Source organism: Triturus cristatus, chromosome 12 (genome assembly GCF_964204655.1).
Source record: "Triturus cristatus chromosome 12, aTriCri1.1, whole genome shotgun sequence".
In the NCBI taxonomy this organism is placed as follows: domain Eukaryota; kingdom Metazoa; phylum Chordata; class Amphibia; order Caudata; family Salamandridae; genus Triturus; species Triturus cristatus.
In genome coordinates this window covers 487,455,923-487,481,432 of record NC_140595.1, presented here as the reverse complement: position 1 = coordinate 487,481,432, position 25,510 = coordinate 487,455,923, and the positions used below count along the sequence as shown (strand labels likewise).

General features: G+C 45.6%; 1 protein-coding gene across 3 annotated transcripts in view; it reads right to left on the bottom strand.

Moving 5' to 3' along the window:
• Window positions 1–12,294, bottom strand: part of KCTD15 (potassium channel tetramerization domain containing 15) — a 179,667-nt gene extending 167,373 nt beyond the window's left edge. Inside the window, exon 1 of one of the 3 annotated variants that reach the window (XM_085637388.1) lies at window positions 12,272–12,294. Coding sequence is in view for 1 of the 3 variants with exons in the window: in XM_085637386.1 (XP_085493512.1) it covers window positions 11,022–11,222 (201 nt within the window). In the remaining 2 variants the exon portion in view is untranslated. Of the gene's footprint in view, window positions 1–7,179; window positions 7,225–11,021; window positions 11,878–12,271 lie in introns of those variants that run through there. The other 2 variants (XM_085637386.1, XM_085637389.1) reach the window with 2 other exon arrangements.
• Between the last annotated feature and the right edge of the window lie 13,216 nt (window positions 12,295–25,510).

Here is a 25,510-nt window from a genome sequence, read left to right as displayed (position 1 = left end):
TGCTCTGGTGGTAGCCAAGTGCGACATCGTGGCTGCGTGGAAGAATCCCGCCCCGCCCACTATAGCTAAATGGCGCCGAGGAGTAGACTGGTGCGCCACGCAGGAACTCTCGTTATACGAAGTCAGAGGTTGCCCTGCCAAACACCGAAGAATCTGGGGCAAATGGCTGGGTATGCTAGTCTGGGCGTCACCCCTAGGTCTGTGGGTCTAGTTTGTTATGCCCTTTATAGGGAGAGTAACAATGCTGTACTTTGCTGTACCTGTACTGTGTGCCGAAATCCACGTTATGATGCTGCCTACAATGCTGTACTGTTTGCCTTCACTTTTCTCACTTCTTGTAAAATCAATAAAATTAATTATCAAAAAAAAATTCTTCCCTAGTTTTTTTCTTCTCACTATATAATATAAACAGCGGATTTAAAATTGAGAATAAGGTACAAACATCCCTTTGTGTAAAGGGGTATACACCTTAATGTATGGGGCTATGCACCCAGGTTCCCTGTTGCACTCCTGCCCAATGGCCATTCCAAAAGACTTCTGTGGGTCTGCTAGTCAACCTGGAACTTCCATTCCCATAAGAAGTTGAAATCTTCCTGTGGATAAAACTCCAGAGACCAGCACCATGTGCAGAAAAATGTTCATCAGGAAACCTGTAAGAAAAGCTAGCCACAGCTCATCTTTCATCCTCATTACAGCAATAACCAGAACTTGGTCCTTATATTGAGAAGCCATGTGGAGAAGATCACAGTTATTCTCTACGAGATTGACATAATGGCTGGCACCGTGAAAGGCCTTTCCTACAAGTCATAGGACAGTCTGGGGTTACTGGTAGCTCTTTGGTGATCAACTGGGATTTCTCACCAATGTGCAAAGGCCTTGAGTGCTGTGCACACCTTGCTGGATTCCACGTTTTCATGTCTCCAGGGGTATTGTGATTGACCAGTCAAGGATTAGTTTAGGAGGTGATAAGGATTTGGAACTCGGATAAAGTAGAAGACACACTGAAAACACTCACCAACGGGAACTGTTCAGTCAGAGCTATAACTTTTAATATGCATCAGTCATTATTTACAGGAGAGTACGTTAGATTAAACTTAAGGTATCCACATGGAACACTAGGGAAGGTGCTGAGCACTTGTTGGGCTAAGGCAAAATCTTAGTTGTTAGTCCATAGCTTACATGACTAATCACCATAAATTTTATATCAAGCTCTATGGCCTCTGGTATCCCTTTCCGAGAGACCTTGAAAACCCAACAATCATCAGACCCTATTAGTCCTAGTTGGGTTATTATACTGTGCTTGCCACAATTTTAGTCATTTAATTATAGGTGCCACAACGGATGCAGCAATGTATCTTCCAGAGCCATGGCCCATTTTCGTAGCACTGGGTTTTAGCAGCTTAGCTGAAAAACCCATAGCCAATAATTCAGAACATACCAAATCTAACAAACCCATCACCCTGAAGGGAACTGAGAATATCAACCCAAACCCGGTTTACCCAAGTAATTATGGATAAATACAGAGGGAAATGTGAAAAAACAAACAGCATAAAACTGGGAGCCCTGTTTGACTAAAAGTTCCATATTCATTGTTGGTAGCTACACCCATAGACACTGGGAAAACAGGGTTGTGTGGGTGCAGTGTTGTCTGAAAAAACATGAATTTGCTGCAGTCACAACATAATCCTTCACGTGATGCATTATTTGCAGATTTTAACCAAAACAAATACTTACTAACTAAACAGATATAGAGTCATCAAACTTTCACAGATGTGTCTGACACTATTCAAAAGTTAACTAGTCAATTGTTGTAGTCAGTCATTTAAAGAGGTGAATATTTTACTAAGATAGTGTTAACAGCACTATTTGATGGACCCTGGTATGGGCTCTTGTCTAAAACACAAAACATAAACCTTAAATATGTTAACGTGGTTCAAACAGGGTGAATAGAATGATTATTAATTTAATTCACAATTAGCAGAAACCCATGAACACAGCCATCACTGTTTTCAAAGCTTCAGTGATAACATCAGGATATTCAGAACTCCTAATGAGGCACGTCAATAATACATCTGAAATGTACTATCCTGTACTGAAGAGTTATTTTAATGGCGAGAGGTGGTGCATAATTTTCCTTTTCTTGCTGAATATTGTAGTCACCCCTGCCAGCATAATTTGGTCCTCCACACCTGCATAATTACCGTGGCACGAGCTCTACCACAGCAGCACGGCAATTTCCAAGAACATGTACGACACATTTAGTGTAACAGGAGAACCAAACAATAATGTAGTTTGGTAAGAACTTAAAGATGCTAACCTAGTTTAAAAACAAAAGTACTGTGCAAAATATGTAAAAGTAAGAAACAAGTAATGGTTCACACTTTATAGCAAACAAAACAGTTATTGGGAAGCATTGGCAGAGGAAGGGAAGAGGGTCGTCATAGAACTCTTACATTAAAGAATTTCCTCTCAAACACTAAGAGGCTATGGCTGCATCGCAGGTCCAGGTGGCATAGACCCACATTCATAACATGCACAAAACAACATAAAACACCAATACAAATACAAAGGAAGACCAATGAAGAGAAAAACAGGTTCGCTTCAGGCAAATGTCACACCTCTCTTTACAAGGAACTCCACATAGTGGAAGCTGTCTCCAACTGATCAAGCAGCAAACTTTCTTGCCCACAACAACCCTTCAGTCGAGCTGGGTACAGCATAGGCTCTAAGAGTGATCTCTAGAATTCCCTCCCCCTTGTTACAGTAGCAGATAGCTTCTGAGAAACGTAACACTTTCTGCCCCAATTCACACACGATCTTTTTCCTTGTTGCCCATCTCAAATTCAAAACTCTATGCAATGTGAGCAGTATTCTCCCTCGGCTGTCACCTCCTTCTCTCTTACTTGGCGTGGGCAAACTTGTCAGTCCTCTCGCAATGTCAGGTTAGAGGCCAGCAATTGCAAGTCCATTGCTTTCCGAATCTATGTCTGCATAGGCTTCCACAGGTGGATGTGTTTGTCTGTCCCAGCTAGCCTATACATTGCATGTTTGTTGCTCTTTTAGCAATTTCTGATGATTCCAGTCTATCATTGAACCGGAAAAGAATGATGGATTTAACCCAGATCTTTAGACTGGAGGTGAATGTTTTGATTTGTTCTGCATTCCGTCCATCAATTGTGTGTCTTTTGCTTTCTTGCCCTAAGTGCGCCAGGTATAGATAGAGGACATCAGCCCTGGCTGTTGGGCCAGCACTCTAGAAAAGCCTTAATACAAGAGCTGAATCAAAGCCAGGTTCTCCCAAGGTCCTACTACTTCAATTATATTTTCTTACTCAGACAGCCTTTTAAAACCATCGGAGCAGAGTGGAGAGATTCAAGAGGAAGTGCGCCGCTTTTTTTGCACCTCTGTGGTGCAGGTCGGGGAGCTTTGCCTCTGGTTGCTGTACTCCTCAATGGTCTCTGCCTCACTTTGTGGAGACAGCACTGGTTCACACATCAAAAAGATGCACCCAAAATCATAGTAACGCACTAGAGCTGTAGGCAATGACTATGAAAGGCCACCACAACAAGATCAGCAAGAGAAGTTTTGTCCACAGCTTGCTTGATCACACCGCTCTCTGAGACTGTTTAGTAAAGATGAAGCTGCCTGCAACAGAGGAACTTCACAAAGGCGGGACAACTGGGAAGCAGTCAGGTACTGTGATGTGATATGATACCCACTGCTTCTTTGTCGGGGACTTCCTGGAATTCCAAAAGAGTTTTCAAGGGTGTGGAATTTTCAGACATATGCCAGGAAAAGTCCACATCAATTAGCATTCCTGGAAAAAAATGTTTATGTCACAATTCCATACTACATTGGTCTTCTCTATCCTTCCCAACTCTTACAGGTCAGTAAGGAATTATTCCTGAATCGAATAAATAGTCGAACTTCTTATTGGATGCCAAGCAAGTTCTGAAGTGACAGTGGGCCAAGCAGTGTTTTTTTAAAGGGAAAGTAGCAATCGACTAATGAGCACCTAAACCAAGTCATAAAAAGTTCCCACACATCATACTTCCACTATTGCAGGTATTGTGCATAATCAGAAGATTCTTACAGAGTTCACTATGAGCTAAATTCCAAGATGGCAGAGGAGAGCTCTATGGCGAAGATGTTCTTCCCTGCCTCTTGGCAAGTTAATCTGGATATACTTTAAAGTGGTTTTTAGAACCTTCTGTAAGAGGTGGGTAAACCAAGCATGGCTTGCGCCCGACTCCAGCCGAACGTCTGGCTGTGGCTTGGTCACTGTTCAAGGAGGACTAGAGATCCAAAATAGAGCAGAGCCCAGCATCCAATGCACTCTTCTTTATCCTCCCTAACATAGTTTCTTTAGAAGACAAAAAACGAGTAAATGTAGAACAGCTAAGCGCGAGACGTCTACAAGGTTCTTCTGTCTTGAGTGTCTGCAACGGTGTTGAGCTGCAATTCAAGCCTCTCAATGCAGAACTGTAACAGGACAACCGTCTCTACATGCTAATTAATGTAAATGCTTTCCTTGAAGTGTTTCGTTGAAGTGCTGACCGGATGCCACTTTACCATTTGTTAAGTTGGGGGCAGGCAGTGATGTTAACATAAAATGTGATGTGACTTCCGTTCTCAGTCGTGCTTAGCTATGTACTTTTTTTTGTCCAAGGCAGACATTTTGACATGGCAGAAAGACAGACAGACAGATATAGATATTGTGCCAAGCTGAATTAATGTGCGATACTTATTGAAAATAGTCTACAAATTTAGGTCATCAAATAACTGTGCACCAGGCACTGAACTCTGGAGGTAGGAGATATAACAGCAGTGGCTGAACTGCACAATGTGAAACTGGGGTTCAAATCCGAGCTTCCCCACCTGACAAATTGTGTGATTCTAGTCTAATTGCTTTACATCACTCGCCTCATTTTGGCTAAGTGTCAAATTTGATGGTACCTTAGGTCAGTTCAGGACAACTTAAGTGCTACATACAAACTTGTACCCCTTGGTGTTTATTAAGTTTACCAAACCTTTAATCCGTGTTAATGTTGAGGCATTAGTTTTACAAAGCATTTGTCTGCATTAACAAATATCAGATATTCAGTTCTGCATGCAATCCTCAAGAAAAGGGAGACTGTGGGAATAATGTGTCTTGTTCCAGATTTCCTAACTGATCTCTCGGCAGAAGAATGGAAGATCCTATTCAAAAACCACTGATGTGCAAAGGAGTGATTCATATTTATTCAGGTCTTACTGTCAGTTTATTCCTCGGACAGTCAAGATGGGTCTGCAAGAGAAGGAGCGACACAGAGGACAGAGACAAACATGTGTACCGAGGCCATAGTCAGAGCTTGTTTTTTTCAGCCCTTAGTCCACCTCAGGGAGCAGAGATCCAAGAGTTTTCCAAACTGATTAAAAGAAACTGAACCATGCAAACTAGATGCACGTTCATGTAATATTGCTGAGCGGACTAAAGATGGATGCGCTTGGGGGAGGTCACGTTTGCTCTTGTAAGAAAAAAGAACATCCATAAACAAGTGGGCTATGCATAGAAGGATAAGCATGACTAACTGTCGGGGATAAACATGGATAAAAATGAGGGAGAAGTAAGAGGGTTAAGCATTGAAATGTAAGAAGCGATAAGCATGGATCATTAGGTGGGTGTATGCTTACATATGTATGAGGAGATTATTAAATAGGGAGATGCCCTAAAATGCAAGAGGTGTAATCATATGTATGAGTGTTAAGCGTGGATGTGAATAAGGTGGAAAGGCATGAATATGCAAGAGGTCGATATGGATATCTATGAGCGGGTAAGGATGTACACGGAAACGCTTACCAAATTTATGCAACATGAGAGCACACAAGCCTTTCACAAACCAATTTTTCAGCATGGCCTAAGAAGTGGATAGATTTTACCTGACACATTGGCAACGTTTTACTGTTTACTAATGTCATGAATTCATCTGTGTAACTCCTAAAGTTTGTAAACACAACCAAAGTTTCCCTTTGGAGGATATCCTCCAATATTCACTGACTGACCAAAACGTAAAGTTGACCTCATTTTTTAACTAAAAGCCCTCAAGCAGTGGGCAGCAGAGACACTAACTTTTAAACTCAACACTTGGAAATAAATATATTTAAAAATAGCACTTAATACGATAGCAAGGATTGTACCTTAAATTGGCTTATACACATTTTTGGTAACTTGCTTTCAGGGCAACACTGCCGTCCAACAGTCCTACCACTACCTCAACAGATGTTTATTTTATTTAATGCGTTTTTATATAGCGCGGACTTTACCCGAAGGTGTCAGAGCACTTCACAATAGGAACAGTAATGATACATGAGGAGAAAAATTACAAGTGAGCATGTTACAAAAGCAAACGTAACATGAGGCAATAGTGACAATTGTGCAAGTATCAAGAGCAAACAAAATACAAGAGGTAACAAAAGGAAAAACTGACGTGTGCAGGTTACAAAAGCATACAAAGTACACGTAGAGGTAAAAAAAACAGCAATAAATGGCAGACACTCAAAACACTAAAACAAACTTTACGTTACATGAGGCAATGGTGGCCATTGTGCATGTATCAAAAGCAAACAAAATACAAGAGGTAGCAAACGATACGTTACAAAAGGAAAGGTGACGTGTGCATGTTACAAAAGAGTACAAAGTACAAGTAGAGGTATAATACTGCACTAAATGGCAGACACTCAAAACACAAGAACACACCGGGAAGGCACTTCTATAGGCATGGAGAACAGAATTTCCTATAATGGAAGGACTTCCTTCAGAAAATAGAGGGCGTGAATTAAATTTGGAAGTGTCTTTGAAGGAGGAGAGCTTTGATGTCAGTTTTGAAGGCCTGGGAAGAGGTGGTGGGATGTCCCCTTTACAAGCAATAAGAGTCTGATTGCCGAGGGGTACTACATTATGTAAGTCAATTCCAGTTTGACAACTTCTAGAAAAGGGATTTGGGTAACATAACTTTGAGATGTGCACAAAGGTTAGGGAGCTTCATTTCTCAGCACTGTTGTCAGAGAAGCTAACGCTATATGCATATGTCCCACGTAAAACTATAACAGATCTTAACCCCATGATACTCCGTGGCAGGGGGCCCACTTAAGGCAACATCAGAAAGCGGTCTCCCCAAAAATCTGAATATTTCAATTTACCAAAACTGCACATCAGCCTCCTTCACACCAGCTCGCCTGCCTTTGTCTCCCAGAGATAACTGCCTAAGTGCTTCATGCAAACACTATTTGCACATAGAACGCGAAATAATCCGAATGGCTTCCTCATTTAAACACAGAATGGTTTTGTCTCCCACGGTGCTCCCAGTTGTTCGCCTCTCTGGGGGTGATTAAAGCTGCTGCGGCTTGCGGTGCTGAATGGCTTGCCCGTGAAGTTGCCTCTCTGCTAAGCTGTTATTCTAACCATAAAAGGTAAACAGAAGGCAATTTTAAGAACTGCGTTGAGCTACAGGCCTCGAGCCACAGGCCCCAGGCAGAGGCTGCCGAAGAAAGACAGAAATGTGGCAGGGTGGTGCCTCTCTCTGCTTGTGCGCGCGCTCCATGCACACTGCGGTGGAGGGTTTGAGATCCTTTTAAAACAAAACAAAAAACTTCAAAAGTCCGGGAAGTGTTTAGAATGTTGCCTCTTCCCTAGTTGTGCTGGTAGCTTGGGGGCCCCTGGTAACTAATACAGGAGTTGGTGAGGGAGGTGGGGTGTTAGCAGTAATGGAACAGAAAGAAAAGTCAGGCCTGGTGGGGGTGAAAGGTTAATGAAAAGATTATTAAAAGGGCGGAAGCGAGAATGGAAAGAATGACAAAGGATAGGTGAGCGCCTAAGACAAGAACACTACACAGGGGAAGCACAACATGTAGTTGTGTTTTGGTTTCTTCCGTTTATGTATGCAAACTACCATCATGCGTTTCATTCTGGCAGGGGGTTTGCACCAACGAGTATTTTCTTCCCGTTTGGAAAAGAGGCTTTTTTTCTTCAAACAAAAATGTTTAAATTGCTCTACCTTTGTATGTACCCCTGAAAAAAGTAACCAAAGCAAGAGGATGGCAAATGCCGGTCAGCCCCAAAATCATTCCCGGGCTGTTCCCAAACGTTGGCACAAAAGTGCTGAAAGTAAATTTTAAAAGTGTTCCATTTGAGTGTTCTAGTCTGTGCTTGTGTTGTGATGTGTACAGCGGGGAGAGAAGGGGTGGATCCCGTGTCTTGTACATGGGTGCGTCGATTTCATTTGTTGTAAAAGAAAGGATACACCCAGCCTCATTTGACCACATGCTAATTTGTATTGAGTAGAGCGGGGACAGCTCATCTGACAACCGCCCTCTCCCCCAGACACACACCCCGCCTTCTACACCCCTTACCCGGCCTCACTGCTACAAAAGGCTAGCCAGCTGTGCTAACAATACAATGGGGTCACCGGGTCAGTTGTCCATAGGACAAAACCAACAGGAAGCCATTGTATGGGCTTTTAATCAGTAGGCACAGTTCTTAAAGCATATGCTCTGTATCTCTTAGCAGCATTCTATAGGGCGGCCTTGTTGGAAAACGTGCCTGTCATACTCCTTTCCCCACAGGAAACCTATAAAAACAAGGAGTTGGTAGTAATCACTAGGAAAGAAATGTACAGGATTAATATTTCAGAAATGTGCACGACCCTGTGTGCATTTTGTACACGGTGCCGTTCAATAGTGTGTAGAACGTTTACAAATAGATGGCGTCACACACTGAGCTTCCCTCTGCTGTGCCCACCTCCAAAACGCGACTAAACAAGTAAAAATATCCTTTGCTGTTATGTCCCCAAACTGACAACTCATGTTTTTTAAGGAGATAACTTGCTGTCCACAGCCTGAAAAGCGTGAGCTTTGTTGCAGGAAACGCACTCCAGCTCCTTCCGTGGTAAATGAATTGTCTCGAGGCACTGTATAATCCTGTTAGTAGCGCTACACAAAGGCCGGTGACACAAACCAAAATAACATGAAGAAAAGCGTATATCGTGATCAACACGCGATATACTTTGGGCACAATTGATCAGCCTCGCCAGGATTTGAACTCGTGACCTGCAGGTCCACACCAGACGTCGGCGGCAGCGCTTAACTCAATGAGCCGTAAATATGCCAGTCTCCTGCCTCACTTCCGGTAATTTGAACGCCTAAAAAAGGCTGCTAGGAAGGTGAAACAATGTATTTAGTTGAATCCCAGGTGTTCCTGATCTCTTTCAACTTGGGTACTAAACATTGACTGCCACTGGGAAAGACCTCACAACTCCCTAAATGGGTGCACGAGAGAGAGCCACTGGGCTATCTCGTGAGTGACGAACTTTCCACACACAAAATTGGGCTTCGTGTAATAAACTTTCCAAACTCGGGCTCCTTTTCATAAAGCCGTGTATGTCGGGTGTTCGCCATTCCATGTGTCTTTAAAAATAAAAAGGATTTCTCCGCTTACCTCCCTCTTATTTTACCACTAGGACTCTCTTTAAAACAGGGGGACGCATACCAGCGAACGTTCTAGGTTGGTCAACCAAATAAATACATATATATATCGGGCAGTGCACGCCAGGTCTCAACACCTGGCACTCTACTCCCATAAAGGAGCATTTGGGACGTAGGAATGCAGCTGTACCGGTCTCACTTTAAACACGAGATTTTGAAACATGCCTCGAAAGAAACAGAAGAGCACTGATAGTCAGGACAAGCAGCAACAAAATATGCCGGTGCCCCCCGGTACAGGAAATAACAAAAAAACGTCCTTCTGGTGGACTTCCGCCGGAGTTCTAAGGTACACGTCAAACTTTTTAAGTCGCTCCCACCCCTGCGCTTAGAGTTCAAGCATCCCTCCTGCACGTCTATCTACTTCGAGACATCTCCGTTTCTAATAATGCAACGTAGAACTAGCATCTACACTTCATACAACGATGCCTGGACAGCTTCAGCTTAATGAAAGATTTCAGTAAAGAATAGCACAACATGGCGCCGCTGTAGTTAGCGTGAAACAGGAAGCCGGGAGACCAACGCTGCACACAATGACGAGCGACTCTCCGGAACAAACGACGAGAGGTCCGGGGCTCCAGCCCAGGTCTGGGCTTGAGTCCACCGTCCCTGCGCCCACACGGAGCACGCATGGGAGGACTGCAAGCTGGATGGAGTAGCCCCGAGTGCTTTCAGTAAACGCAGTCAGACACATCTCCCCAGACTGGCGCCAGCACACATTACACACCGCCCAAACCCCCTGGCTTCTCCATTGTGCAATCTCATTTCACCAATCGTAATAGTGGATACCCAACAATATTGAACATGCACGAGAGGGTATATTTCTCTAAAGACGTAACATTTCACAGGATGTTTAAATACAAATAGGTTCGCGAAGTAACAAACATAAGCAACAAAACACACCCAGCATACCAAACCGAAAATATCCCAGTAAAATATTGGCAGCTGAGGTGGCCGCGGTAGCCAATGATCTCGCTGTGACATAAGACAAAAACTGTATTGTTGGTGCCTGGGCGGGAAAAAATAAAGACGAAAACCCCAAAACAGGAAAAAACGGGCTACAAAACATTTTTTACCGAAAATGGGAGAGGAAGTGATAGGATAAAATAGAAACACAAAGAAACATTTCTCCTGAAGCATCTTTGGAATAGGAAAGGCAGGAAGGAAAAATCAAAAGACGGGTCTGCCCCGCTCCGGAGCAGCAGGGATCGCAGACTGCTGTCCCCAGCCACAACAAACCCCTGCAGCAGGCAAGACACAGGGCAAAAAGGACCTTTAAACGAATGATCAGAACGCAGTTCTGCCGAAAAAAATGCTTGAAACCTGCAGTTGCGTGGATGAAAGCGGAAACAGGATTTTTCGACAGAACCAGGCTCACGGAACTAGAAAAAGGAGAAAGCCCCCTGTCTCCAGAGAGAGGCGAGGCGCTCACCCAGGCTCAGCCACCCCCTGCAAGAGCCAGGCGAGCAGCAGCCTGGCGCGAATGCGCAGCGTGCAAACCTTACCTTGAACATAGAAGAAATCGCACTCTTCCTCTGGCCTCTTCTCGCTTTTTTCCCCTCCACCACCGGCACCGGCTGAAGGCAGAGAGCAGCTGTCCCGCGTCCCCTCTTCAACACAACAAAACCTCGGTTCCTTCGTCTCCGTTTCCCCCTTTTTCCCAGTGCCCTTAAAACCGAGGCTGTTGTGTGAGGAAGAAAGGGCATAAAAGAGAAAAAAATAACCCGTCTGTAAACGAGGGAAGGGAAAGAGAGCGAGACAGACAGAAAAAAAGAGAATTCTTGCTCAAGGCTTTCCAAACGCCTTCGGGGCAAAGGATTAAGCTACAATTAGCTCAGCCCTAGCACTCGCCCTAGCACAATTTTGCAATGAAAATGTGCTATTTTCTCCTCATACAGATGTTTGGGGAGATTTTTTTTTATATAAACTGCCCCCCCTCCCCTGAAATAAATCTTTATAACGGGCTTTTTTATGTGCTTGCGGGATAACGGTTTAATATTGTAGGATTTCAGGCCACGGTGTCACCTCGCTCGGTAGACTTTACTGAAAGAGGAGGAAAAAAAGAATGGGGGCAGGAGGGGGGCGCCGATTTTAATCATTTTCATTTCGTCTGATGTAATATTTCCCCAGGCGTTTTCGACTAGGCATAAATTTTCAGTTTCTAAATAAGTAACACAGGGCACGTTTCTCGCATAGCTCCACACTCTGTTAGACAATTAGACCAGCACTCTTAAACTTGTTGATAAAGTGGATTGAAGTTAAAAACAATGGAAGGGCGTCCAGTATTTATTATTATTTTTTCTGGAGGTGGGCAGAATTTTGCCTTTATTATGTTTTTTTTTTTATCCCCTCCCCACACTTTTTTTTTTGCTAATGTCTGGCACTGCAAACGGCGATTTTTTTTCTCTCTCTCTCCCCCTAGGGCCATCAAAACCAAATGACGTCTATCGACATGCATTTCTGCTATTGCAAAAAGCGCCCTCGACTAGCCCGCCTCTGGCAAAACGCGCCATTTCAATTATAGCAGAGGGCTTAGATGGAGATGTCTGTCGTGAAGAGTTCCCATGCAGACAGGCAGCTCCCCGGGCACTCTGCGGGGTGATCCCTCCCCCTCCTCTGGCCTCTCTCGGATTTTCTTTCTTTTTAATGAAAGAAAAAAAACAGGAAGGCATAGCGAACAAACAAAACATTGATTTCTCGAAGAGGAAAGATTAAATGATGGCCTAAACTTTTAACAAAACGTCTGTATTTTTACCCTGCGCGCAGAAGTGTTTCATTTCACACCACACTGATTTCGCATCCTAGCTCTGTGTGTGGGGACGTGTATCAGATGTCTTCTGTTTTGATCACAAGGGTCTGGGCGCTTTGTGCGACGCAGACACCAGTAGCCCCAGAGAGTTGGCAGAGTTCGAAAAGAGCAAGAATGGAGCAGACATATCATCAAACCAGGAAATGCAATTCAGGCGCCTGTGATGACCCATCTTTTGGTCTCTGGCGCCTACTAGTTGGGGACGAGGAGAGGTGCAGCACAGTTATGCCATTGTATTATCTATTTGACCAAAAGGTCAGCCCTTGATCATGTACTGGGAGCGACCCAGACACTGTTAGGGACCCCCCCACCTTCTTTTACTGTGCACTCTCACTTTTCCAGCACCCCAATTTTAAACTTTTTGGTTACTGGCTTCAGCTATGTATGCAGTTTCAGAAATTCATGCAAATGGCACAATAAACCACACTGGTGTGAGCTTCAGAATATGTTTGAATCCAGTTTTTAAGATGGTGGGATATATACTGCCACAAATTAGGCATATTGCAATGCTATGATGTGTTCTTTGTATTGTCTTCTTGTATGTCTTTCTGTTAGCGCCATGAAGACTTGCAGAAGCAGTGCATGTTATACATTAAACAACAACTGCGGTTGTAGTCTGGAATATAGAGTAAGGAATATCATTACACCTTTAAAATCGTAGCCAAAATATCAAAAGGGTATTGCATGTATAGAAGTTTAAGTTTACTATTTAATGCCACATCTATATAACTTTTTTTTTTATATATAAAAGCACCGCCGCATCTGGGCACCCGCCCTAAGAGTGACTCGCTTATTGGTGCATCGGAGCAGAATATATATACTCACATATACACGCACACACACATATATTCAGTCGCTATCCTGGCCCACCGCTCTCCCGATGAAGCTTGTCAGGTACCGGCCACCAGACGCCAAATATTGTAGTATTGAAAAGTGCTTTCTTCCTTTATCGGCACAGTCTATTCAAGGCTAGTGTCTACCATGACGTGTTTCGACTGTCAAAGCGCGGTCTTGATCAGATGATATATATATATATATCTTCAAGGTACAAATATGTTGAGTTAGGTAAAGAACATCTCTACATACTTACTGTTGATATTTTGTCTTTGAAATTACAGCTTCGATATTAAGGTATAACAATATTCCCTACTCAATAACCAGGACCCACACCAACAATGAGTATTAATAATTGCTGCGCCCTGTCACTCACAGGAAATACAGTGTTTTGAACTTCTCAAATCCAAACTTAAACCCAACACTGTTAAGGGAATAGATATTTATTTTCCATAGCTTAGCGCTGGAAGGCACAAAAAACAGGAAGCTCCTAAAAAGTTTCAGTTTTTTGAGTGCGTGATAGGTTATCCTCTATGGCAGAAATAAACAGAAAGTTTTCCCCCCCTAGGGTGGTTTTTATTTTTTCCAGCACAAACTACAAGGGGAGAGGGAAATTTTCTCATTAAAGTAACATCCCTGCAGTTAGTTCAATTACGTGATATATGCAGAAGATGTTGTAAATTTAAAGATTTAAATAGCTTACAAAGATGCCCGAGGCCCCATCAGTTAATTTCCTTAATTTATGGATTTTTTAGCTGAGCTTTTGAAATGAAAAGTAGAATGAAAAGAACTAGGTCAGCTGAGACAATTTGCATCCATCCCTTTACTTTATATTGGTTTTTTTTTTTACCATGTTCACGTGTCATGGATGTTTGGTGGGGTTGACAAGTTTATTCTTTTGACTGTGTTTACTGAATTATCTGTGTGATAAAGCCACCATACAAGATTATTAAATTGGTCTAGAAATTTACCAACATGTTTTCAAACAGAATTTCTTATCCAGGTTTAGCACCTGACTTCATGTTACAGGAACACCTTGTTTCCGGCCCCGGCTCACAATTAAAAATTCAGTACATTGAATGAGTTGTAGTTTTGTTTCATTTGAATGTAACTAACTGGGCTAACAAGCACAAAAAAATAAAATACCAATTGGTGCAAGGGAAGGTCAGGAGCTGAATCATTGTTTCCTGGTGATATGGCGTCATATAACCATACGCTCATCTGAGCCTGGAGAAATTGTTACCAGATTGGTGCAATTTCTGTGTCGGAACTTTTGTCCAATAAATAGAACTTAACAGTAACATTCATTAATTATTTTAAATTCTCATTTTGAGTTGGGTGCAAATTGCAATGTGAAAATAGGGGAACCAATACTTTTTTCAGCCTGGTTTTGCACTTCGCGCCCATTATGAGTAAAGTACAAAATTTCGCTTTCACCACTTACTTGGAGAAAATTGCATGCACAAAGTTGTGTTGTAGCGGTAAAGCTTTGCTCAAAGTCGAGTGCACGTTATTTCCTGTTGTTCGCATGAAAAATAATAATCAGGTGTCAAAATATACCTATTTTTACAAAATTTGAAGACTAAAATAGCACTCTCACAATATGTGAGGGTTAAGTACCCTACTGATACAGGTTATCAGTTCACGTTCAGGTCATATATGCCTGTCCTATTGCCAAAAACATGAAAAACGAAAGGAATTTCCTCAATTCCTTCAGGTGGTTTAAGATATCACGTGAAAAATCCAGGACCCTTTGGATATTAGATGTTGTTCATCTTTCCTTTATTGATGCAGAGTGGTAAACTCCAAATACACGGACCAGCCGACACGTGTTTCGTCTAACAAAAGACTTTTTCAAGGCAATAAATTCAATACGGTAGTTGACGGTATATCCAGCTCTGTAATTCTTAAATTGAAAATTCCCAAGTATAGATATTGTACATGTGATCACAACATCCAATAGAAGTATTAAGCTGTCGTATTTCCAAGTGAGGAATACGTGTAAAATAGTTATTTCCTTCAATGCGCAGATAGGTGATAGTGGCGTGCTCACTTGAACGGTGGGAGAGGTGTTCGGACTTTCATCCGGGTGATGACAAGCAGTGAGTGCAATCTTATCACGGAGTGAGCACGCCACTATCACCTATCTGCGCATTGAAGGAAATAACTATTTTACACGTATTCCTCACTTGGAAATACGACAGCTTAATACTTCTATTGGATGTTGTGATCACATGTACAATATCTATACTTGGGAATTTTCAATTTAAGAATTACAGAGCTGGATATACCGTCAACTACCGTATTGAATTTATTGCCTTGAAAAAGTCTTTTGTTAGACGAAACACGTGTCGGCTGGTCCGTGTATTTGGAGTTTACCACTCTGCATCAATAAAGGAAAGATGAACAACATCTAATATCCAAAGGGTCCTGGATTTTTCACGTGATATCTTAAACCACCTGAAGGAATTGAGGAAATTCCTTTTGTTTTTCATGTTTTTGGCAATAGGACAGGCATATATGACCTGAACGTGAACTGATAACCTGTATCAGTAGGGTACTTAACCCTCACATATTGTGGGAGTGCTATTTTAGTCTTCAAATTTTGTAAAAATTAATATTTGTATGTCTTGTACATATGGATGATGTTCCCAGGTAGTGGACATTAACTGAAGCCTTGAGCACCCCACTATTACAATTCACTTTCTTATATTGTTAACGCCTCAAATTTATTTATATTAGCGACTACTCATATGCAGTTTGGTGTGCCGTTCTTCCCTATGTTTAGGGACGCTACTACCTATTTTCTAATTGTGTCAAAATATACCTGATACCATGAGCAAACAGTATTTGAATAGGGGTGCTTTTATACTTTTAATAGCCCCATACCTTGGAGAGAGGAAGTTAGAGCTTCAGAGGTACACTTTAAGGTACAGCTGCCTTGTGCACAATGAAGAAAAGCCTGACCCAGAAGTGGGACCTCCTGGCCCTTTTAATGCTGGTGAAACAAAGACTGCATCTTCCAGAGCCCGGGCCTTACTTTCCCACAAAACAACCCTACAATTGATTTTTTTTGTGAAAATATGTTTATTTGCATGAAAATCACTCAAATACAGTGCAATCAACACCCATCACTTGCCCGGAACATACCAATATACAATTCCCTTTGCACCAACATCCTTATTATGACTCCACAATAGTTGGAACAATTCAGTGCCTCCCCAGCAGACCTTGTGGGGTAACCCTTGGAAGTCCACCATCCAGTGCCCATATGTAAGTAGCTCGTATACCCGTAGGTCGCAGAGTCTCCACTCAGGAGATTCCGCCGTGCAATTGGAACAACTAAGCTAACGTAAAAACAGCTACCCCACGCTACATCCCTCCCCCCACCCACCACCCTCAACCCCCACCCCCCTCCGGCATGTCTTAATGACAGAATACATGGCAAGGCACTCAAGTCTGTATCTCTACGCCTCCGACTTGCCCAACACAGGACCACCAGCCGCCCAGGTGTGCTGTTGTCCGACCCCTCAGCGCTTCTCTAGGCAGATGTAGGGGAGGACGGGACCCGCCCCCCCTCCGTGTCAGAGGCTCCCTCTCCATCAGCGACAGCTGCTTTCAACAGTTCCGCCAGCACTCCCCAAGCTCGGGCCGACTCCAACGCCCTATCACTATGAGCACGGGTAGCCGACTGCATGCGAAGGGCCGCTTCGCAATCCGCCCACCGAGAAAATTCTGCTCTCCACTTCTGTAAGCGTGGCCCGCGGTGCAATTTCCAGTTAGCAGTTATTTCCCGCTTAGCTAATACCAGCCCTAGGTCAATAAATTTGCTGGTTATTTTATACTTGGAGGTGTGGGGGAACCAGTGCAACAAGCACGGGCCCATACCAAGTTCAATCTCCCTGTCCGTGATAGCACATAATAACGTCCACAATACCCTCCAGTATCCCCTGATCTGAGGGCAACCCCATAACATGTGGCAGAGGTCAGCTCCCTCCGCCCGACAGCGAGGGCAGGGCGCCGTGAGAGTATGAAAGTATCTTTGAATCTTGGCTGGGGTAAGATAAGCCCGGTGTAGAATAAAGAATTGGATCTGCTGGAAACGAGCATTCCGAGAACATTTCCAAGGGCGCTCGAGCAATTCAGCCCACGCTCTATCAGGTATATCCCTTTCAATATCCTCCTCCCAACACTGTTTTAACCTGTCAAGTGGGGCCAGCCTTTCATTCGTCATCCGCCGGTATAAGCTTGTGACCGCTTTGATAGTGCCCGTCGCCAAAACTACATACTGACAAACCATCGATGTTTGCGGCTCCGACAACCCACTCCGCCACCGACGCTGAATAGCCGAGACTAGGGACGAGTGAAGCAGGTAGTCCCCGCCCGGTAGGTCATAACGCTCGGAAATAAATTCATATGGCAAGAGTACGCCATCCTCATACAGGTCCCCCACCGCCGTCAATCCCGCCTCGCTCCATCCCGATAGCGCTGACCAGTTGCCCCCATGTGGTAGCTGCTGGCACATCAATATGGGTATCTCTGGCGCAAATGGACGGGCGATCCGCGCCCTCTGCTGACTCCTAGTCCAACACTGCTGAAAGGTCTGTACCTCAGCAGGCAACTCCCCTCCGCGGCACGGCTGCTGGAGAATTATTTTTGCCAGGAGAGAGGCAGATACCCGCCCTCCCGTACCCTCGCCAATTCCCCTGAACTCTCGGGCCACCGCCTGGGTCAACCACTGCAATTGCGCAGCCAAGTAATAAGTCTCTAGATCAGGGACCGCCAAACCACCGTCCCCCCGCGGCCTCATCAGTTTGTGCAAAGCTACCCGACGGCGGCCAGAATTCCATAGAAACCCCGTGATCATCTGCTGGAGTCTTTTAAACGTCGACGCCGGGACCCATACCGGCAGTGTGATTAAGTAATACAACAGCCTGGGGAGTGCCACCATCTTGAGAAGAGCCACCCGGCCCATCAGGGAGAGTGGCAACGTCTGCCAGAAGTCCATATTACCTCGTGGGCCTCGCACCGCCCTGCCAATATTACCCTCCACCAGGTCCGAGCGGTCATGGTAAATGCGCGTCCCCAAGTATGTTATGCAGGTATACTCCCATCGGACCTCCTCTGTAAAGCCGGGACCTCCCGCCCTCTTGGAGGCGGGGAAGAGACACGACTTGGCCCAATTCACCCTCAGGCCTGCTAAGTCCTCGAGACACCCAAGCAACCTCTTGGCTCCCTCCAGATCTCCCCGCGAATTGCTCAGAAACAGGAGGAGGTCATCCGCGTTAAAACAACCCTACAATTGATGCCAACAACATACTGTAGATTAGTTTAACCCCTAATACTTACCTCTCTGCTGTAAAAATATCTAAATACTCCTCACATGCACAAGTAACGGGCAGCCCTACATTTTACCACACCACCCTGATTCTATGGAAACCATAGGTGGCTATAAGTTGTGTCAATGATCACAGTTAAAACTATTGGCATGATACAAAAAAGTACTGCATAGACGCGTTACTACCCACCTACAAAATACACATCATTCATCCAAGTAAGTAACCTCTTGTCAAAATATCTGCATTAAGTGAGAACTCAACCTTGCAAAAAGGAATTAAGGGCAGAGCTAAACTGGGAACAAAAAACAGCGCTGAACAAAATGTTCAACCCCACCCAGGGCTTTAAGGAGAAAGAAAAGTGTGTGTGCGTGTGGGGGGGGGGTATCTCTAAAAGGGGTCTGAACTATGTAGTTCTAGGCATGGCTTAAAATATAAAATACATTTCTTTGATTTCCATACTGTGCCACCGACTTGTATTTTGGTGTCTCTCCAAGTTTTCTTTTATTGCATCCAGAAACATAACACAACAACTAGCATACAGCTAAAACCAGCCAGGAGTAATGGCTTTGTCAATGGTTGTCTCTGTGCGCTCTGCACAGAGGCCAAGGATTAGATGACCATGTATTCTGAACTCCTGTTTGATCCAGCGACAGGCGATGTGAGAAACTCACAGTGCCTTCAGCCTCAACTCTAGAGCTCTCAATTGTGTCCTGTTATAAGCACCTTGAGAGGTCTCAGTTCGAAGTATGCACTATACAAGAGAAGTATGCTGCACAAAAAAAAATAATACAGAAACACAACATCCTGGCGACAGCTAACACTCTTATGGAGTGCACGTTTCAGTAAAACACCTGAAATATAAACAGGAACAAAGTCTCTGATATGGATTACCTTAACGTTTTTACATTAAGGTGCCGATTCCAATCCTGTAAAACCCGGGTACGAATGGTCGTACGGAGCGTTTTCTCCGTACGACTTGTACCGGGGAATTCCACCTTACAAACCAGCAAGTACGATTCGTACAGAAACACGATTTCCGTACGAATCATAAAAAACACCGTACGGCTAAAATATACATACAATTCTGATCCTGGACAGCGCGTACGCAACATCCGCACGGAGTCAGGCAGCGTCTTACGGACCAGCAAGTATGATTCGTACCTACAGCACTCCGCACGGCTATATTTTTACGGGAGCCAAAAAGTGCTGGAAAAGCTAAGTATGCTGCGATGCACAACGAAAAGGGGGCCCGCTACGCGACGTACAAGCCATCACCCACATCGTACGTGTCATCATGTACGGTGCGTACCCCAACATTGCATATGTACAGACTGTACCCCCCACCCCCGTATGTACGGACCGTACCCCCCACCCCCTGTATGTACGGACTGTACCCCCCACCCGCGTATGTCTGCACCGTACCCCAGGCGTACCCCCCACCCGCTATGTCCGCACCGTACCCCAGGCGTACCCCCCACCCACGTATGTCCGCACCGTACCCCAGGCGTGCCCTAATCCTCGCGTATGTACGGATCGTACATACGCGAGGATTGGGGTACGCCTGGGGTACGGTGCGGACATACGCAGGTGGGGGTTACAGTCCATACATAAGGGGGGTGGGGGGTACGGTCCATACGTACGGGGGGGTGGGGGGTACGGTCCGTACATACGGGGGGTGGGGGGTATGGTGCGGACGTACGCAGGAGGGGTGGGAGGCTGGGGGGGCCGTACGACTCGTACCCCGGGCACAAGTGTACTCGGGGTAGGGGTCGTACAAAGTTCGCTCCGTACGGGGCCATTTCCGTGTGCTTGTGTTTTCGGACGGGCGGTACGGATCGTACTTGCGCGCTCGGTCTTCAGTTTTACGATTTGTATGTAAAACTGTCCGAGGACGTCTCGTAGACTTTTCCCGAGGCGATTCGTATGTATTTTTCACGTACAAATCGTACTTCGCCGTTTGTACGGGACTTGTACGATTCGTACGTAAAAAAATACGAATACGAGTCGTACGGGAAAAAAAAATCCAGGATCGGAATCGACCCCTAAATGTTAAGAAATCGTCAATGTTTTTACCAGTAAAGTTAAGGACATGAATATAGGGCTCGATGGGGACCCATCTTGATATTCATTTTAAATTATCACTAGGTCAGAGACCTGGAGAGATCCAGCCCACTTAAAGCCCTGCCTAACCCAATATTGCACTGTGCGAGTGAGCTTAATGAACAAATTCAGTCCAATGGGACAGGGAGTTCTCAGTACATAAATGGGCCCAAATTGTACATTTTACAGCACAGTAATTCAAATATAGTGGTTACATTTCTATAGACCAGAATGTTGCCAGGAGACCTTGCACGGCTGGATCATGTCAGCCCACCCAACTCTAAAATCAGCTCTTTAGCCTGCAGCCCACAGGGAGAATGCCTGGATGGCCAGTATGGCCCTGGCCAAGTGGTGGATGTGAGAAGTTGGCCTGGTATATGATGCTCACTAGTTAAAGTGATCACCTTGTACCATGCCAAGCAACCCTTATGGTGTGGTTGTAAGTCAACCTTTTCGGACTAGCTGCCCTAGTGGTAGCGTAGGCTAAGCAGTCTTTGAGGCTAAACTCGTGAAGCGTGTTAAGCCAGCTGTTTTACCAAATGCAACCCCCTTTTATACCAATGAAAGGACACCACACAGATATATATTCAAAATATATATGTATTTATTTCTCAAAGTAACCCCTAGTCTCTTTATGAGCACAGGAGCACAAATCGTCAAACAAGATTGCAGTAGAATACACAGAAGTTGCACTTTATATGGATAGGCCCTGGTGGCCGCTCAAACCATATACTAAAATAGTGGTATAAGTACCACGAACAGAAAAGGGAAAAGGCCTAGGGCCTCTAGAATCGCTGGGCCTACAAGGAGCTAACTTCAGTTAGTGACCAGGAGGTCCACGGGTGGCGTGTGCAGAGCAAATAGTCACACGCGTGCTCCCATAGGTTTCAATGGGTGCGTAAAAAGTACAAAGTTACTGCAAAGAGGATCTTCCGGATGGACTAGGAACTCAAGATTTAGAACACAGGCACTAGAGATGTAGTACTACACTTGGGCACAGGAGTGCCAGCTTTACCTCACCCACAGGAAGCGGGTGCATAGGCCTCGAAGTGCGTCGGGTTTATTCTATCTGTTCCGTGGAGCTTGAAGACAAAGATGCTGCAGGCGGTCGGTCCGGGAGAGATGCGGTGGATCCAAGAGTGGATCGGAGATGTTGAAGACCTGTAAGCAGAGGGGACAGTGTTCACAGTCACTAGCCAGTGACCAGCGTGGCACCAGGTGGGTACCAGGCAATGTCGGGTGCAAACAGGAAGAAAGGTGTAGCTTGTCTCTGCAGCCACGTGGTCCCTGGAGGTCGACGACGCCCAGGAGTCGGTTCACGAGCTGTCCCACGCAGGCTCTCGCTGTCAGCGGTGTCGGCGACTTGATCGAAGCAAACAAGCCTTGACAAAAGCAATTGTTGTAGGAGATGAAATAAGCTGATGGTTCTGACCAGCAAGGTCAAAAGGACTGCTCCTTTGGAGGGGAGCAAGGGCCAGTCTTGAGCAACCAGACCAGTGGTGTATTTTGTGAAGTTCGTCGCCAAGATGGCCACTAGCCAGCGGGCCAGCAACCGGTTAGGCGCGTCGAGTGGCAAAATGCAGAAGGGCCCCACGCAGATCGTGGAGATGCTGGAGGGCTCACCTTTGGTGCAGATGATGCTCGAGGTTTGGGCTTCTCAGATCCCAAAGCACAACTTGGAGGGAGCCTCGGTTGTTGCACTTATAGCTTGTCGTCGTCGTTCCAAGATGGCTGTCTCCATGTGTCTCGTTGCCTCCACGGGTCTCCTCTTTTCAGGGACTGTGGATCGGGCGGTGAGAGGTCTGGAGGTCCAGGTCTTGTCAGTCTCTGGGCTCGGGCTCCGGCGGGAGGCGGCGGCAAAGCAGACGTTGATTCGCTGGATGGTGCTTGCGTTAGCAAGGTGGTCACTCCCTGACCACAGGGGAGATTTCCTTCAGTCTTCTGTGCAGCAGAATGTCGAAGTTCCCGTCTTCTTCTTAGTTTCAAGTTGATTCCAGGATGTCTGAAGTCTTAGGACACAGCTCCTACCTTTAAGCGGATTCTAGGGGCCGGACTACCTGCTAGGTCCCTCCCTATGGGTGGGACCAGGAAGGGGGGTGGTTACACCCCCAATCCTTTGTCCAGCTCGTCCCAGGCCCGGGACTGGTGTGCCCCAGGACCGGTTTGAACTGGCATATGCACAGAGGCTCCTTGTGAGCCACAGGCATGTCTGGTTTCTTTCAAGCCCTACCTGACCAATACACAAACTCCTGTCTGGGGTGGTGCATGCACCTCCCCTGGCAGGAAACCCTTTGTCCACACCTCCCAAGCTGGAAGGACTCCCAGCAGCAGGAGGGCAGACTTGTGTCTGTGGTGGCAGCATCCATTTTGTGGAGCTGAGGCTATGTCTGATTTTACCCGGGTTTCAGGTACTGTACATGTCGTGTCCCTCTAGAAGGGAGGAATGCTAACCCCGTCGCCAGAATTGGCGAGGGGTTAGTATTCCAATTCGTATGACACCTTACTCGACATGTTTTGATAAAGCCAAACCAAAGATAGCATTTAACCGCGAGGTTCATAATGCACTTAAGAGTATATGGTATGACGATATCTGGAAACAGTAGAAGGAAGTCGTTCCGACCACTGCAGACAGGCTCAGCTCATGCCAGAGCACCATCTCACATGGAACCAAGCACTCTGCCTTCAGGATTGTTAAGGCCTGCCATAGGAGTGACTTATAGGTTACCAGGTGTCCCATTTAAGGTTAGGTATAGGTATACTACACCTAAGTAAGAGGTGATTACACCAACTTACCCCAGCTGAGTGATCAGCCAGTTGTGTCAAATTGTTAGGCCAAGCCTGGGGTGGCATAATACATGCTTCAGCCCCTGGCAGGCCTTGGGTACACCAATGCCCTGGGTACCTAGTGTACACTGGTACAGGGGCTGACAGGGTGATCCACTTCCAATTGGTTATGCACCTAGGGTGCATAGTTTTAATTTAGTAGAGAGAACAGCAGGCTGGGGGTCTGATTGGCAGGCCCACAGCCTCAATATGTCAAAAACCAGTGAAGCAAAAAGCAAAAATTTGGGGTGACCATAGGATAGCAGACCCTACTCTCCTACACAACCCCCCCCCCAAACGCTGGGACATTAAACTAGCCTTGACCAGTCTCGTCTTCATGTCCTAAGTGGAAGTACCTGGAGAGACCATCTGCATTCCCATGGTCAGTACCTGGCCGGTGCTCCACTGTAAAGTCCATCCCCTGTAGGGAAATGGACCACCTAAGCAGTTTGGGGTTTTCACCCTTCATCTGATTTAGCCACAAGAGGGGCTTATGGTCGGTCTGAATCTTGAAGTGAGTGCCAAACAAGTATGGCCTCAGCTTCTTCAGGGCCCACACCACAGCAAAGGCCTCCCTCTCAATAGATGACCAATTCTTCTCTCTGGGGGTCAACCTTCTGCTAATAAAAGCAATGGGTTGGTCTTGACCATCTACATTAAGTTGTGACAGCACAGCTCCCACACCCAACTCAGAAGCATCTGTTTGGACAATAAACTCTTTGGAGTAGTCAGGACTTTTCAGGATAGGTGCAGAGCACATGGCCTCCTTCAGGTCATCAAATGCCTTTTGACAGCTTACTGTCCACTGAACCTTTTTGGGCATCTTCTTGGATGTCAGATCATTAAGAGGAGTCACAATGGACCCATAGTTCTTAACAAACTTCCTGTAGTTCCCAGTCAAGCCCAAGAAAGCTCGAACTTGAGTCTGGGTGGTTGGAGGAGACCAGTCCTTGATGGATTGTATCTTACTCTCCAGTGGTTGAACTTGGCCTCCACCTACAAGGTGGCCCAAATATACAACCTTACTCTGCCCTATCTGGCACTTAGTAGCCTTGATAGTGAGGCCTGCCCTTTGCAGAGCCTCAAGAGCCTTCTTCAGGTGGATCAGGTGATCCTCCCAGGTGGAGCTAAAGACAGCAATGTCATCAAGATATGCTGCGCAAAAGTCATCCAACCCAGTAAGGACTTGGTTCACCAGCCTTTGGAAGGTGGCAGGTGCATTCTTCAGACCAAAGGGCATCACCACAAATTGGTAGTGCCCACCTGGGGTTGAGAATGCTGTTTTGGCCTTAGACTCCTCAGCTAATCTGATTTGCCAATAGCCAGCTGTCAAGTCAAATGTGCTCAAAAACTTTGCAGAAGCTAGTTTGTCTATGAGCTCATCTGCCCTTGGAATAGGGTGTGCATCTGTCCTGGTGACAGCATTGAGACCCCTGTAGTCCACACAGAACCTCATCTCTCTCTTGCCATCTTTGGTGTGAGGTTTGGGGACCAGAACCACTGGGCTAGCCCAGGGGCTCTCTGAGGGTTCAATGACACCTAATGCCAGCATTTTGTGTACCTCAGCCTTTATACAGTCCCTGACGTGGTCAGGTTGTCTGTAAAGCTTGTTCTTTACAGGCAGACTGTCACCAGTGTCCACCACATGGGTACACCAGTCAGTTTGACTAGGTATCAAGGAAAACATATGTGAAAATGATTGTAGAACCTGTCTACATTCAGTCTGCTGATGGGCAGTGAGGTTGCCTCCAAGGGTCACTCCTTCAACAGAGCCATCTTCAGGGTTCTGAGACAACAGGTCTGGGAGAGGGTCACTCTCTTCCTCCTGTCCCTCATCTGTAGCCATGAGCAAGCCCATGTCTGCCCTGTCAACATATGCTTTAAGCCTGTTAACATGGAGTACCCTGTGGGGACTGCTGGGAGTTCCTAGGTCTACCAAGTAGGTGCCCTCTCCCTTCTTTTCCAGGATTGTATGGGGTCCAGACCATTTGTCTTGGAGTGCTGCTGGGGCCACTGGCTCCAACACCCATACCTTCTGTCCTGGCTGAAACTCAACCAAGACAGCCATTTGGTCATGCCAAGCTTTCTG